At 35.1% G+C, this 13,862-nt stretch overlaps 1 protein-coding gene and 1 long non-coding RNA gene across 5 annotated transcripts in view; both read right to left on the bottom strand.

Annotated features, from left to right (window-relative positions):
* Positions 1-1,502: 1,502 nt before the first annotated feature.
* On the bottom strand, positions 1,503-7,939 carry LOC149084074 (uncharacterized). Its single transcript, XR_016193024.1, has 3 exons — positions 7,479-7,939; positions 5,936-6,203; positions 1,503-1,751 (listed from the first exon to the last, which is right to left on the bottom strand). It is a non-coding gene; the product is annotated as an uncharacterized LOC149084074 (long non-coding RNA).
* Positions 7,940-10,100: 2,161 nt separating this feature from the next.
* LOC149084073 (SUN domain-containing ossification factor) overlaps positions 10,101-13,862 on the bottom strand; it is a 57,065-nt gene continuing 53,303 nt past the window's right edge. For 3 of the 4 annotated variants that reach the window (XR_016192943.1, XM_089234422.1, XM_089234423.1), the window contains 2 exons: positions 13,385-13,443; positions 10,101-10,764 (listed from right to left, as the gene is read on the bottom strand). Coding sequence is in view for 2 of the 4 variants with exons in the window: in XM_089234422.1 (XP_089090548.1) it covers positions 10,333-10,764; positions 13,385-13,443 (491 nt within the window). In the remaining 2 variants the exon portion in view is untranslated. Of the gene's footprint in view, positions 10,765-13,382; positions 13,444-13,862 lie in introns of those variants that run through there. The other variant, XM_089234424.1, reaches the window with a different exon arrangement.

Below are 13,862 nucleotides of genomic sequence, written 5' to 3'. Positions count from 1 at the left end.
AGGGCAGCAAACAGATTTGGTGCCCCGGACCAGAGGGGGCGCAAATATATTAACCCCACCTTAATATCAGAAGGAGGAGGCACCAAAATACGTGCTTGCATTGGCTAACTAAGCATCTATAGTTGCGGCCCTGTCCAGAAATTTATTTTTGAGGGGAGGGGACAGAGTAATAGAGAGCAAACGATTATACCATGTTATAACATATATCTCTGTCATTTTCTTAGGTTTTGAGGGGATGGACCCCCCCTCTCGGCACTGATGGACAATTGAAGGCTTTTACTGATTATCAAAATTTTTTTTTCAAAAATGCAATTTTATAATTACTTGTCATAAATTTTCAATTGCGTATTTCTTTCATTCATTCTAAATTTTCAACAATGGGGTTATAATTAACTCTCACATTAGATTTTAATAATGTATCTCTTACAATTCTAAATTTTCATAATTTTTTATATGTTCATATTTTTAATTAGTTTTCATCATTATATATATACTGAGTATGTTATACTAATGTGCAACATACTGAAAAAAAAAGTGCAGAACCGCTGACGTAGCAAGATGGGGTTCAAAATCCCCAAGTAGATGCCTACGCGTGGGGGGGGGGGGGGGTGCTTAGGGAACCTATATGCCCTCCCCAAGCTATCAGTTTTTTTTTTTTGCGGTGAAAAAAAATGAGCACCTCTCCTTAAGAAAATCCTGCGTACGCTACTCAGCAGAGACCAACGGGGAGATCAGTAATTTGGCAGATTTTTTTAATTGCTGGAAAAGAGACGTTGACACAAAATGAAATTTTGTTCGAACAACAAACTATCATATTAAATTCTTTGGTGCCAGTCTTTCTATGCTTTGGTTTTACACTTGAAGTATTGCACAAATAAATTGAGCTATTCAAAATTTCGTTTGTTTGTATGCGCTCACGTTATCAGGTTTCACCCAAGTTTTGTGCTTTAATCACTAGAGGAATGATGGCTTGGATGGGAATACAAGCAACCTATTGTTTTTACATTGCTTTGCACTAAATATTATGGGAAAAGAATTAGTGGCCCCCTGCTGTAAAGACAGTGCAAGAAATATTGTGTCACTGGCGTTTTTCTCGAGCTAATTGACTCGGATCCCAGAAAGCACAAATGTGGTAAACTTTTTCTCGCTGTAGATTTTTAACTTAGTGAGTTCAGCCTTGACTTTAAGGATTGTAGGTGTGTTATCATTGAATTCAAGGTCTAAAAGGGTAATAACATTTTTTTTGTATAGGCTACCATTATTGCCAAAAAAGCAATACCCAAATACCTTTATATTTTCAAAATTCAATGTTATTCAAAATATCTTCCACTTCTCGAATATCAAAATTAATAAGCTGGTGAATATAAATTAATACAGTAACAAAGGATAGGAATCAGACTTGTTTAGAAAAAGTTCAAAAGCACCTCCGCTCCAAATCCTAGCAAGTCTTCAGAGTTCAATAAAAATTTCACATCATTTTTGCAAATAAATCACAAAATAAATTGAAATTGAAGTATTTATTGATGAAAAAATATCAACTAATGTTCATTTACAATACGTATGATTGCAGCCACTATGCACATGCAAAGAACTTTCTAAACTTTCGATCATTTCTACTTTCTTAGCATAAAAGTGTCAAACTCCTTTTGAATGTTGTCTTTTTGGTGATTAAATGTTTCCTTGAGAACTGAAACTAATGAATCTGATATCATCTAGTGTTTTGTGGAGAAAGACCCCAGCTTTCATTTTATCTGAAAAGAGAATGAAAACAATTGTAAAATACTAGACAAGCAGTTATGATGAAAAAACATTCATTTAACAATACAAATACAAACTGAAAGGCCACAACAGGGAAATTTCCCAAGCGAGGACTGATGCTGGGAATAGGTTTTTAACTCAAGCAAGGACGGTGAGCAAACAGATGGTGTTCCAAAAGAGATGGGATAGTTTTAAAAAGATGGCAGAACAGGTGAAACCCCATTTTTACCTTAGCATCATGCATGGAACAAAAAACGTGCTACAATACACTTGAGCAGAATTGACTTCTGAGAGGAGGGGTGGGGAGAGACAAGGAATTTCCTACAGAAAAACTTTGAGTTACCAACCTTTAAAAAAATAATTTAAATGATTGAAAATGATTACAATAGCACGTAAAAGGTGTTTTCTTTTGTAATATTTTTTTCTGAAAATATATGAAATCATTATTATAATATATTTAAAATTTTGCTGACAAGGGAGGTGGAGGGTATTGGAGGAGGCCAAAATTCTTCTTACACAATACAGTAGACGCGGTTTATTGAAATCATGCATAATGCTATCATTTGGATATTGCTATCAATCACTAATATAAAATATAGAATGGACCAATATTGTAGCATAGGCAAAAGTTCATTAATAGTTATCAGGACTTATGGCTTTTGTTATCTTTTTTTTTTGCATTTAGAAGCTGAGGTTTAACCATACTTTTGTAGGAGATTAAAAAATGCAACACCCCCCCCCCCCCCATTGACAAACATTTCTGTATTCTGGATGATGATTTTTGCTTGCACATAACATCGATAGGCTATCTGAATATTGTCAGCTGCTATAATCCATGGACGTGTGAAGCTGCTTTTGTAATGAACTTCCGGCAATGCAGGCACACAAAAGGTAAGATAAAAAAAAAAAACTTCAAATTCTCAATCAATTATTCAAATCCAGTTTTTGCTTGAAAGACTGTCTCGAGGGATCTATGGAACACATACTGTACATAAATTAAACACATGACTGAATTAAAAAAAAAAGATTTTAGCTTAAAGGGAAAAAAAACCCAGCATGATTTTTCCTCAAAACAGTCCTAAATAATGTTTTTCGACTTTTCAGAGACTTAATGACTCCTGATGTTGAAAGGCACACTGCAATAAAATCAGAAAATTTTGTGCCACCCTTAGACTCCATTTTAACAATCGCATGAATTTCAGGCGACCATTTACCCATTTTATAATCACCACGTCGACTGAGATTTGTAAAGCCCTGAGCTATATGTAAAATGAAGTTGCCCTGTTTGACCAAGTAGGACTCAAGATCATCATTTGGCTTCTGGGTATCTTTCGGCTATAGTTATCAATTGGTTATTGTTATCAGAAACTATACGAGTCCACATTTTGGAAGAAAAAAATATTGGTTTGTTTTTTTCTTCATTTTTTATGAAAGCCCCATTTTTTGTGATTCCAAACCAGGCCTTTGACGCTTAGAACCGAAGCTATGCCCACTTTAGAGTTGAATTTTTACCAGGATTGGCAAGTTTTTGACGGTTTAAACATTCACATCAAAAACCTCAAATATTGCTTTTCAATATAAAAATTCTCATTGGAAATGCATATGTTAATTACATGTAATGTTCAAAGTGACTGTTATACAAAGAATAAATACTTAATATGATTGTAAAATAACTTTCTACTCTAAAGAATTATTTTGGACAATATATGTTTTCTTTCTTACAAATACACTTTTTAATAAATATACACTTTTTTAATAAAGCATAGCATAAATGCTGAACGAAAAACTATGGAATGACTTAATATTCTTCAATCCAAGATGATTCTTGATCCTCCAAAATTTCTTTAACTGCGTATATATGTGTATTGATATAAATCATCTGCTGTACTCTTTTCATAACAGAGAGGTATTTAAAAAAGTTCTTTTACATCATATATGTAATGTTGTTTTCTGTTATTATTAAATTATCTAAATAATCACTGATATTCAAAGCGATACCCTTATCGTGCATAACATTAGAATATATCTAGCAATCAAAATAATAAATTGTAAGACTAAAATTTTCTCTAATTTGGCAGTGCTGGCTTGTATATGATGCTTAAGAAACTCTTGTAACTTAGTGCATGAGTAAGGATAAGATTTTTTACTATGATATGTGGTGGGTTGGTAAGATAAAGAGTTAGAGATGGGAAGAGTTCAGGGTACACGGGTTCAAGTCCACCCACCTTCAAATAATTACACTTTGAAGTTTGTGTGGTTCATTGGTTAGCGCATCAGGCTGGAGATCGGGGTTTTATCAGCTGTCATGGGTTCGAATCCCGACATGAAAAAGTTTTTTTTTCCCAACTTCAAGGCGCAAATGCGAGCCGATCTCCCCGTTAAAAAGTCTCGCCACAGAGAGCAACAGTCCTACAACGGTAAATCATTCAACCATAACACTTCACTCATAGTTAGTAAAACTGGGGGCAGATGACAGCACTACACATAACAAGCATTACACAGAAACAAACTTTACGCCAGGTTGCACTACACGTACACTCCCGCATGTACCGATTCGTTGGGGGGTTCCGCGGAAAGGGGGAGGGGTTCATGTGTGGTGTAGCAGTAGTAGGTAGGGGCTCGGAGATCCATGATGTTCTTAAGTCAGCCACCTTGTTGGGCAATTTGCCTGTTGTGGCGTTGTATTTGTATTTGGTATATTTACTAGCATTTATAATGCAATGGTTTTTTTGACTGAAGCTGTATCTAAATATGCAATGGGCATCATGTCCTGCCAGTTCTTTGATTAAAAATACTTGTTAAAACTCTAGATTTATATGACCTAAGATATAAAATTTTTAGGTGAGAATAAATGAGCACAATTGGTGTATTAACAGATGCTACACGAGAAATTTTATATGGAATAAAATTTTGTGGGTAGATCAGAAAATTTAAAATATCAAAATAGATATTTTGTGGTCAGTAATTATAACTCAAAATATAAAAACATGTTAATCTACATAAAAACGTTTTGTTATTCAACCTATCTATCAGGTTAACAAAAACTGTGACATCAGTAAGTTTTTGACTGTTTTAATACTGAGCTAATTTCTGAGGTAAGAAACCTATCACACATATTTTGAGTAAACAGCTCCACTTTGCTAAGTAAATTGAACACAGGTAATCAGTAGTGTAGATAAAATGAAACATATGAAAGTGTTTTTCATAATGTTATATACTTATTGTGTTCAAAACATTATCCAAAAGCATTCATTTAAGATTTTGACGGTTCAAACCAGTTTTTGACACTTATGTCTTTTGACCCAACCCTGGTTTTTACATCAAGTAATCTGTGAATGAAAATTTTAATGGCGTTTTATGAAGAATGTTATTTCTGACATTTTACTTGGGTTTAAAACACAATTTCTAAAAATCTATTGACTGTATCATTGCAAAATTTTATTATATTTTGCCATTTATTATTAAGTGTCATAAACCAAAACCTAAGGTGTATAAAAATCTTAAGTATTTGTCTAATTGCAGTGTTTTACATACACAATATGTTGTTAAGTGAGATTTCAAAAAATTCTCATGTACATTAATTGAGTGAAATGATACTTTTGCCAAAATTTGGGATTCAAATCGGAGTGAAAACATAGTGTAGTTGAAGTTATATGATGCATAAATGAAATGTAACTTTTTTTTTAAAAAGTATAGAGAATAATTGAGGCTAAACCTAATCGTAATATACATGAGAAAGTATAATAAATTAGTTATATAAACAGGGTTCCACTGTAAATAAATGATTTCCCAAATTGTCTGGAAATACAATATCCTGTTTCCGGAGGCTCAAAAATATCAGGAATTTAGAAACCCTAATGTCAGCCTCTCTCGCAAGAGTTTTCTTTAGGAGCAGCACACAAGGCTTTGCACCCAGGCCGCAGTCAAGCTCGAGCTGCCCCTGGTGGAGGGGAGCCATGGTACTATTTCTAATATAACATTGATTTTTAGATTGTTTCTGTAGTTTTCATGGCTATAACATTTTTGAAAAAAAAAAGAAGGCACAATTGAATATAGAAAAATGTAGGTTAGCGTATTAATGACTTCATTGCTACCAACATGTCATTAAGTATAGAGGTATAAGCTCAATAACTAGAAAAGATGCATTAAGGAAGGGGGAAGAATCACAATTTCTTACCTCTCTGCTTTGGTAAGAGCCAAAGGTTTGCCCAAAGTGACTTTGCCAGTGCTGTACTTCGATTCCTCAACTTTCAAATAATATTATTTCAGCAGGACACTAGACATTCATCTTTCTGCTACCCTGACTTTTGCAACCTCTATGGCTAGTGCATCTGCTGGCGAAATTTCCTGCCCTATGACAGACAAAGGTCTTCCACATTCATTTTGTATCATTCTGATGCTGCTTTTGATAGAAATATTTTGACTGCCTTTCCAAAGATCAAAATCTACAAAAAAAAGAAAATCGTGTATTTAACAAACACAACTCAGGGCCAGAACTGAGGGGGGGGGGGGGGGCACAAAATTCAGAAGGGCTACTAATTTCACATGGGGAAAAAACACAGTTGCAAAATCAATAATCAAATTCTAGTGGTGGGAGCAGCAAAATCACACTTGGCCCCACAAAAATCACAGTAAACCCTTACAGCGGCAATCTTGAGATATCTTGTTAAACTTGATCTACTTTATTTTGGTCACCCCGAAATATCTCAATATCTCAGGTTCTTTTAGCACACTTTTATAAACATAAGTGGCAATTGCGATGCACATCAGGAAAATTTTAAAAATCGCTTAAAGGGTTAAGGTTCTGGAGTAATTTCTATTTTCAGTCATTTTAAAGTTGTCGCCACTGGCGATTTCATGGTGGGGTGAACAAAAAAAAAAATGTTTTAGCTTTGTGTTTGCTTTACACGCAAACAAACATATAATTTAAGAAATATGTCAGATACTAAAGATATGTTTACAGAGATTAAATGAATTAATGGAAATACAGTGAACAAGCGTTATAACGACCACGTTCTTATCACTACCCAATTCTTCAATGTTTCCTGTAGCGGAAAAACCATTATTTTATTCTAATTAGCTCATTTATTCAATATAAATTGAAATCAATTTTTTAAATGTATCATGATATCCTCATTGAACCTTGGTTTTCCCGCATGCTGGAAATGTACTAGACTACAAATTTCAATAAGCTGGATTCTCCCCTAATTTTTAAGGCATACCAGCTAATGCAGGAAATAGGCTACTGTAACTTTGATACCAGTGTCATCTTAATGCATGGGACCACCCCAGCGTGTGGGGTTCCCCCCCTGAGGGCATCGAGAGCAGCATGACTGAGATCCGGTTTAAATTGGACAGTAAGCATGGCAATTGGTGGGCAACAATTTGTCCTGATGGGGGGTCCCTCATTTTTTCCTAATTTTTGGTCGGTTTGGGAAGGGGCTTTCCCCCCCCCCCGGCACTGCGTACGCCTCTGGGGCCCGTGATGCTCTTAGAACGCCCCTGCCCAGAAATTTTAATGATGGTCGTATCACGATTTCTTTGATTCCAGGAATTTTAGGAAGTTTCTGTGCATATATCTGCATTAATAATGCCACCCCCTCCCCTCCCGATAAAACAATTTTCTCAATTTAAGGTATGGAAATGCCGGTTTTACACAATACGTTAAATCGAAGTTCGACACTTTATTACGAATAATTTTAACAAACGAATCAACTCACCCAGGATCGATGAGAATACATGCTCCTCGCATTCAATTTCATGTCAATAGCTTTCAATCAGATGATTGCGAAGAATGTTGAGCCGAGTGCTTTCACGTTCTGAACGCATCAACAGTAGTCGAAGTAGAATGTATTGTTTGTTGGCCGTTTATTTTCGTCATGGAATGACAATTACGAATTACAAACCCGAGAAAAAAACAAGCGCAAAACGTGAGGGAAAATGGCGGTGCGAAAAAGGAAAGCATAAACAAAATGAAATTTCGACGCCAACCATGTACTGCCACTTTCTTCACCAAATCCCTCGCAGCCGATAACCCATTCATTTTTGTTACATCATCGGCAACATAATCCAATCATATCACGGAGCCGTTTTGGGTTTTAACGGCTCATGCAAAGCGGTTCAAGATTTTTTATACAGCTTTTACACAGCTTTGGGCACATGGAAAACCCGGCTTGAAAGATCAAATTTCCAGTTCAGTTATTTTTTTCAAAACCCAAGGAGACATCCAAAACAAAGGACTTCCAAACAAGCAGACGACAGGTAAGATCATAAAAAGTGAATTTTCCACACTTCATTTTATAGTAATGTGCTGCCATCTAATCTCAAATTTAAAAGTGACTCTTGTGGTGATGATGAAGTTTAAAGTAAAAACTATATTCTTTATTCCGCTCAGTTCCTTATAAACAAAGCTCATAAACTGAACTGGAAATTCAAACTAAAAGTTCGGTTATTTTATTTGAGCATAAGGAGACGTTCAAAACAAAGAACCTCTTAATGAGCAGACGACAGACAAGAAGTCGTTTTGTTTGGTTCCTTACAAGCTAAGCTCACAAACAGAACTGAAAGTTTGACTTGCCAGTTCAGTAATTTTTTTCAGAACACAAGGAGACGTCTAAAACAAGGATCCTGGAAAGAAGCAGACGACAGAGATTCTAAGGCTTGATTTATATACTGTTGGTGCTGCCATCTAATCTCGAGATTTTAGACTACTCATACAATGATGAAAAAAAGGGAGAGCTTTGTTATTTTTTAGCATAAAATTTTTTTATGAGACGAAAATTTCGCTAACAAAATTCGTACATTTGCAATAATTGATTTTATGTAGTAAAGATTATAACTTTCCACAAAAAAGAAATTCGGACAATATGTGTAATCGAACACTTAAGTGAAAATACGGATTATGTTGCCTTCAGATAGGGTTACCAGATTCAAAACTGAAAAAGAAGGACGCCTGTTGCGAACCTTTGGCAGTGCCATGTTAACGCATGCCCCCCCCCCCTCCCAAGCCATGCCCGAAGGGCCTTAAGAGAAGAGGTGCTTCCGAGAAACGAGACGTAGTTGAATTTTTCGAGAATTCTTCAGGTAGGGCCTCCAAAAAATCCCTTGGCTCGGGGAGCCCATGATGCTCTTAAGACGATCCTGCCTGTCAGCCCCACCCTTGGGGGTCATGGAATTCCAGTACTTGATTCCGTTACTTCTATTAATTTACATTAATTAAACAAAACAGCAATAAAGAATTCGGAAAATGATCAAAGTTATCGAATTGCATCGTATATTTGATAAAGAGATGATGAAGCGTTCTCAAAGTATGAAAAAAAAATGTATGTCTGTTCAATATGATTCGAGCCACGATGAAGTGTCAGCTGGTGGACCACGCGCTAATTATTATTATTAATTTATGAGTTTTGTAAAATTAATTTAAATGCCATTCCCCCTCTCAATGGATCGTGTTTGATTACGATCAAGACTATCAACGCGTTCCTGAAAAAATGAGTTATAAAATGTGCGTTCTTTTTCTGAAAAAAAAAAATCTCCTTATCAAGATTTATGTTCGTAACTCTAAAAGTTTGTAAGTCGGGGAGCAACTACATAAATTTTTTAGAGGGGCCGCAAAAAATTTTTTGCACGCGGCCCAATGCAAAAAAGGGATTTCAGTTCCAATAAGATTCCAATTCTCAGACCCGGACCTGTCTCCGATTTTTGAATTTGAATATCTCAGGGAACAATGCAGTTAAAAACATGTAATTTGTTTGTTGGGCTCATAAGAGAAAGAGCAACAACTGTCTAATTGGAAGTTAGAGGAGGGGGGGGGGATCGTATAAAAATGTATATTTTTTATTTTGTGTACACTGTATTTTCATCCTGAAAACTCGTCATCCAAAAACGGGGTTGATTTCTAGTCACATTTTGGGATTTTTAAAATTAGAACCATACCACAACGACGAACGGTTGATGACAAAGGCTGTAACAACACTCCAAGAAGAAACCATTGAATCTTAGAATGGTCATAATATTACCAATAGGTAGGAGCGCAACTAGTGGGGAGGGGGGAAGGCGGAACTGGTGCCCCGGGCGCATCACAAAAGGAGGCGCAAATTTAGCAACTTGCTACAGTTGCTAAAAATGAATTTAGTGAAATTTTACAGCGCAGATTTTGACTCAGAAAAAAAAAGTTGAAAATAATGTGCCCAGGTATGTCTTTTTTATTAAAGATATCAAACTTAATCCTCCATTATCACCCTATCTCTAAACAAAATCATAAAACTAATCCAATCATTTGTAGACATATTGTACATTTAGTTTATTTCAAAACATTCATAAAAAAGGAGAGAGAACTTGCATCAGGCAGTTAAATAATTTAATTCTAGATTCAATGTACTTTTGTATTTACAAACGAGCAGCTGAAAATAAATGCCTCAAGAAACAAACACAGCATGAAATCAGACACAACATAAGAGCGAAAATTACACATAAAGCTAAACATTTACATTTGGCTTTTTGATGAAACACATAATGAAAATGAACGATAATGGAAAAAAAAGAGACAGAGCGAGAAATAAACGAAACTTTCGACTAGATTGATTCTCTTTTCTGTAACCTCAGGAACTTCTTAAAGTTAAATTTCTCTTTTTCTTTCACTGGTCTCTCATTAACGGAAGATTCCTCATTGTCTGTTCCAATATGATTAACACATTTCCCATTCGTAAGATTCTTCAAGGGTTCACAGTCAGATGACCTTTTCGTCTTAGAACTCATAAAATGTTGATTTGGCATGTTACAGAGGATGCTTCCTTTGCAGTTTTCACACATGTGACCCACTTTTCTGCCGTTGTGGACAATCCCATTTGGATTTGCATTTGAGAATATTATACCTGCAGCTAATGTTTCATCATTACCAAGTTTCTTATCAAAACCGGAAGAGATAGCTGCATTTTTCCTTGGTGACATATTGGGATTAGAAGCGGAACGGTGGATTCCTTTTCTCCTCCTACTTTTCTTTTTGACCTATGAAGCAACAACATAAAGCATTTAAAAAGCAAAACTATTTAATATACACTGTGTAAGAATCTTCTAGAACATTTAACGCCAATAATACTATTACAGTGGAACTTTGGTTAACGAGCAGTTTGGTTAATGGGCAATTCGCATAACAAGCAAAAATTTCTAACAAATTTTGACTCTGTTAACGAGCGATGATTCACATTACAAGCAAATATTTTGTTTTGTTCATTTATTTTTACGTTATCACAACTGAGCTGTTGATTTTTTGCTTTTGCCTTATGGAATTGGGGAAAATATTCTCCCTTTGTTTCCAGTAAGTGTGCCTGACTTGGAAAATTAACACATGCGAGTGTGAATATTTACAATACGAAACTAGATGTAGCATTTTAGCAACGTGTACGTGCGCTTGAAGTATTTTTCAAATTCTGCTTGGAGAAAACTGTGGACTGATTTGTATTATTGAATGTGACTTTGAAGGGCTAGCTCATGAACAGGAGCCACTACTTGTCAAAGAGATTATGTGCTTGGGGAAGACCATGGACTGGTAGATGAAGTGATGGATCTCTTTCGCATGCACCAGCAAGAGTTTACGGATGCTATTATCATCTGAGGAAGGGAGAAGTAAGGAGATGTCCCTTGCATAAAATGAGATTAGAGAGATATGTAGAATGTGGGGATCTGTGAAAAATTCTGTAGAAAAGAACCACCCAAATAAAGTTGTAGCAGTGTGTGAGCAATGAATCTGTCCAACGAACACAGCAAAAAATTTCCCATCACCTAGAAACTCTAAAAAGGAGGCAAAAGCAAGCGTCATTGAATAAGGCTTTTTTTGAAGTCATGCAAAAAGAATAAGTTTGCAAACAAGGAGTCTGTAAATCGTCCTAAACGATAGTCGTCCTCTGTCGTCATTTAGAGTAAGTTAATAGTCAATCATGTCTGTAAACACATTATCGTATTGTATGTTTATTTATGGCATTAAAATATACATAATATATATATAAATATTGTATTATATATTATTATTGTGTTTAATTATTGAATGCTGTTTTTATTAGTCATTTCTATGTGAATGAATAATTGTGGAATGAATTATCAGAGTTTATTATTTCCTATACGAAAGTTTGATTCAAATAATGAGCACGTTGGCAGAACGAATTAAGCTCTTTACCCGAAGTTCCACTGTATATTAGTTTGATACAGGACGATACTCATGGACAAAACTTCAAGATATGATACAACAGATCTCAACAAGCAACTCGTCGTACAATGCATGTTCCCAACATAAAACTTAAGTGGTAGATGGTGCTGTCATTGAACGCATAAAGCACTGGATTTTGCCCCTTCCAGCATTGAAAAACCATTCACTACACCTGCGGCCCTACCCCTGTAAAATAGCATGTATCAGCTTATAATTGGCATGATTTATAAGGAGCTTTAATTATTGAATGCTGTTTATATTAGTCATTTCTATGTGAATGAATAATTGTGGAATGAATTATCAGAGTTTATTATTTCCTATATATATCCCCAATGCAGACATTGGGAAAAATCCCTCAAAGCTTTTTGATCTGGCACGTGGCTTCTGAAATATTTCTGGTGCAGTCTCTGGGATTCCAGCGCATTCCTGTCCACAGCACCATACATGTGCATGTTTTCCTGATTCCTGAAATCTACGATAGAAATGATAATAGGCAAAACCATTGTTTTATAAGTTTAATGACAGTGTGATCTAGTGATTCACTGGTTGAATTATGTTGCAAATTATATATTGTGGTTGAATTATATTTATATATAATAAATAATAATAGTTATTAATTATATTATTTATCATTGTTTACTCCATGAATTATATAGCGAAAATTGTTTCTTTTATGCATTCTACTATTCCTTGAAAGTTTGCCCACGAGTTTTGAATTGCATTATATAAATCAACATTAGTTCGGTGATGGAATATTATCAATTGCAAGGCACCATTATGGTAAGTTCTACACGTATAATTTAGAGATTATCAAAATAGTGCTTTGAATTAAAAGGGTCTTCTGTTGCAAATAATCCAAATTACCAGAGAGAAATATCTGTTTTTGATGTGGTTGCTGTAGAAAACTAATTTGAAATATATGAGAGCATCGTATATACAAAAATAACAGACATAAAATGTACAAATGAGAAAGTTCATTTAATACATGAAAGCAGAGTCACTAAAAAAACCAAACTGTTAGCGCCCATACATTCTGAAGATGCACCTACAGTCTATGATTTTTGGTAGCCTCCCCTGAATGGGCTGGGATTTTTCAAGGCACCCAGTAGTATAACTGTATTATCATGGACATTCCAACAAAAACTGTATCTTCTAAGTAAATCTGCATCTATTCTGTACAATGCGAATAGCATTGGGCGATAACTATGACTATTCATTTACTCAAAGAGACAATTGGGCAGAATTTAAGTACAACTTTGAAGTTATGTATCAAAACACACACACAAACGTGTCTAGAGAAGCAGTTCAAAGACTACTTATGTTCAATTTTGAGAAACCATAGAAAATTATCCTGAGCTCTCCATTGCTAAAAAAGAAGTTGAGATTAAAACCTTATATTTCTCAAGAAATAAACAGTTGACTTACTTTTGCTGTTGGAGCAGCAAACTTCGGAACAATGGGCTCAATCACGACTGGCTCATCTCCTATAAAAAAAATATATGAGCACAAAAAACCCCTTATATATACACATTAATTCTCAAAGTAAGAAGTAAAACCTTGTTTAAAAATGCAACTTAAATATAATGGCTGTGCTAGTTGAGAATACAAGTGTGCCAATGATTGTGCACCAAACCTGAATTAATTGTTATCAGATAGGTAGCTGAAAAGCTAAGATATGTCTGTATAGTAGGACCTCTATTACTGTGTTGTTATATCTGAGGTATTTTTAATTTTTTTTTAAAGTACGTGAAATTAAATGCCTTATGAAACCTTCTGCATCGCATAAACTGGTTCAACAACAGTTACAGCATGTAGTGAAAGCTTCATGTGATGATTTGAAAGACATTTTACGTAATCGTTGCTGTAAATACACAGCACAATATTCACTCAAGGTAAATATACT

The sequence above is a fragment of the Pholcus phalangioides genome, unplaced genomic scaffold (genome assembly GCF_987345545.1).
Source record: "Pholcus phalangioides strain wild (caught in Gottingen) unplaced genomic scaffold, Ppha-v1.0 ptg000008l_1, whole genome shotgun sequence".
NCBI classification, from domain to species: domain Eukaryota; kingdom Metazoa; phylum Arthropoda; class Arachnida; order Araneae; family Pholcidae; genus Pholcus; species Pholcus phalangioides.
Note: the sequence above shows the minus strand (reverse complement) of the source record. Positions and strands in the feature narration are given on the sequence as shown.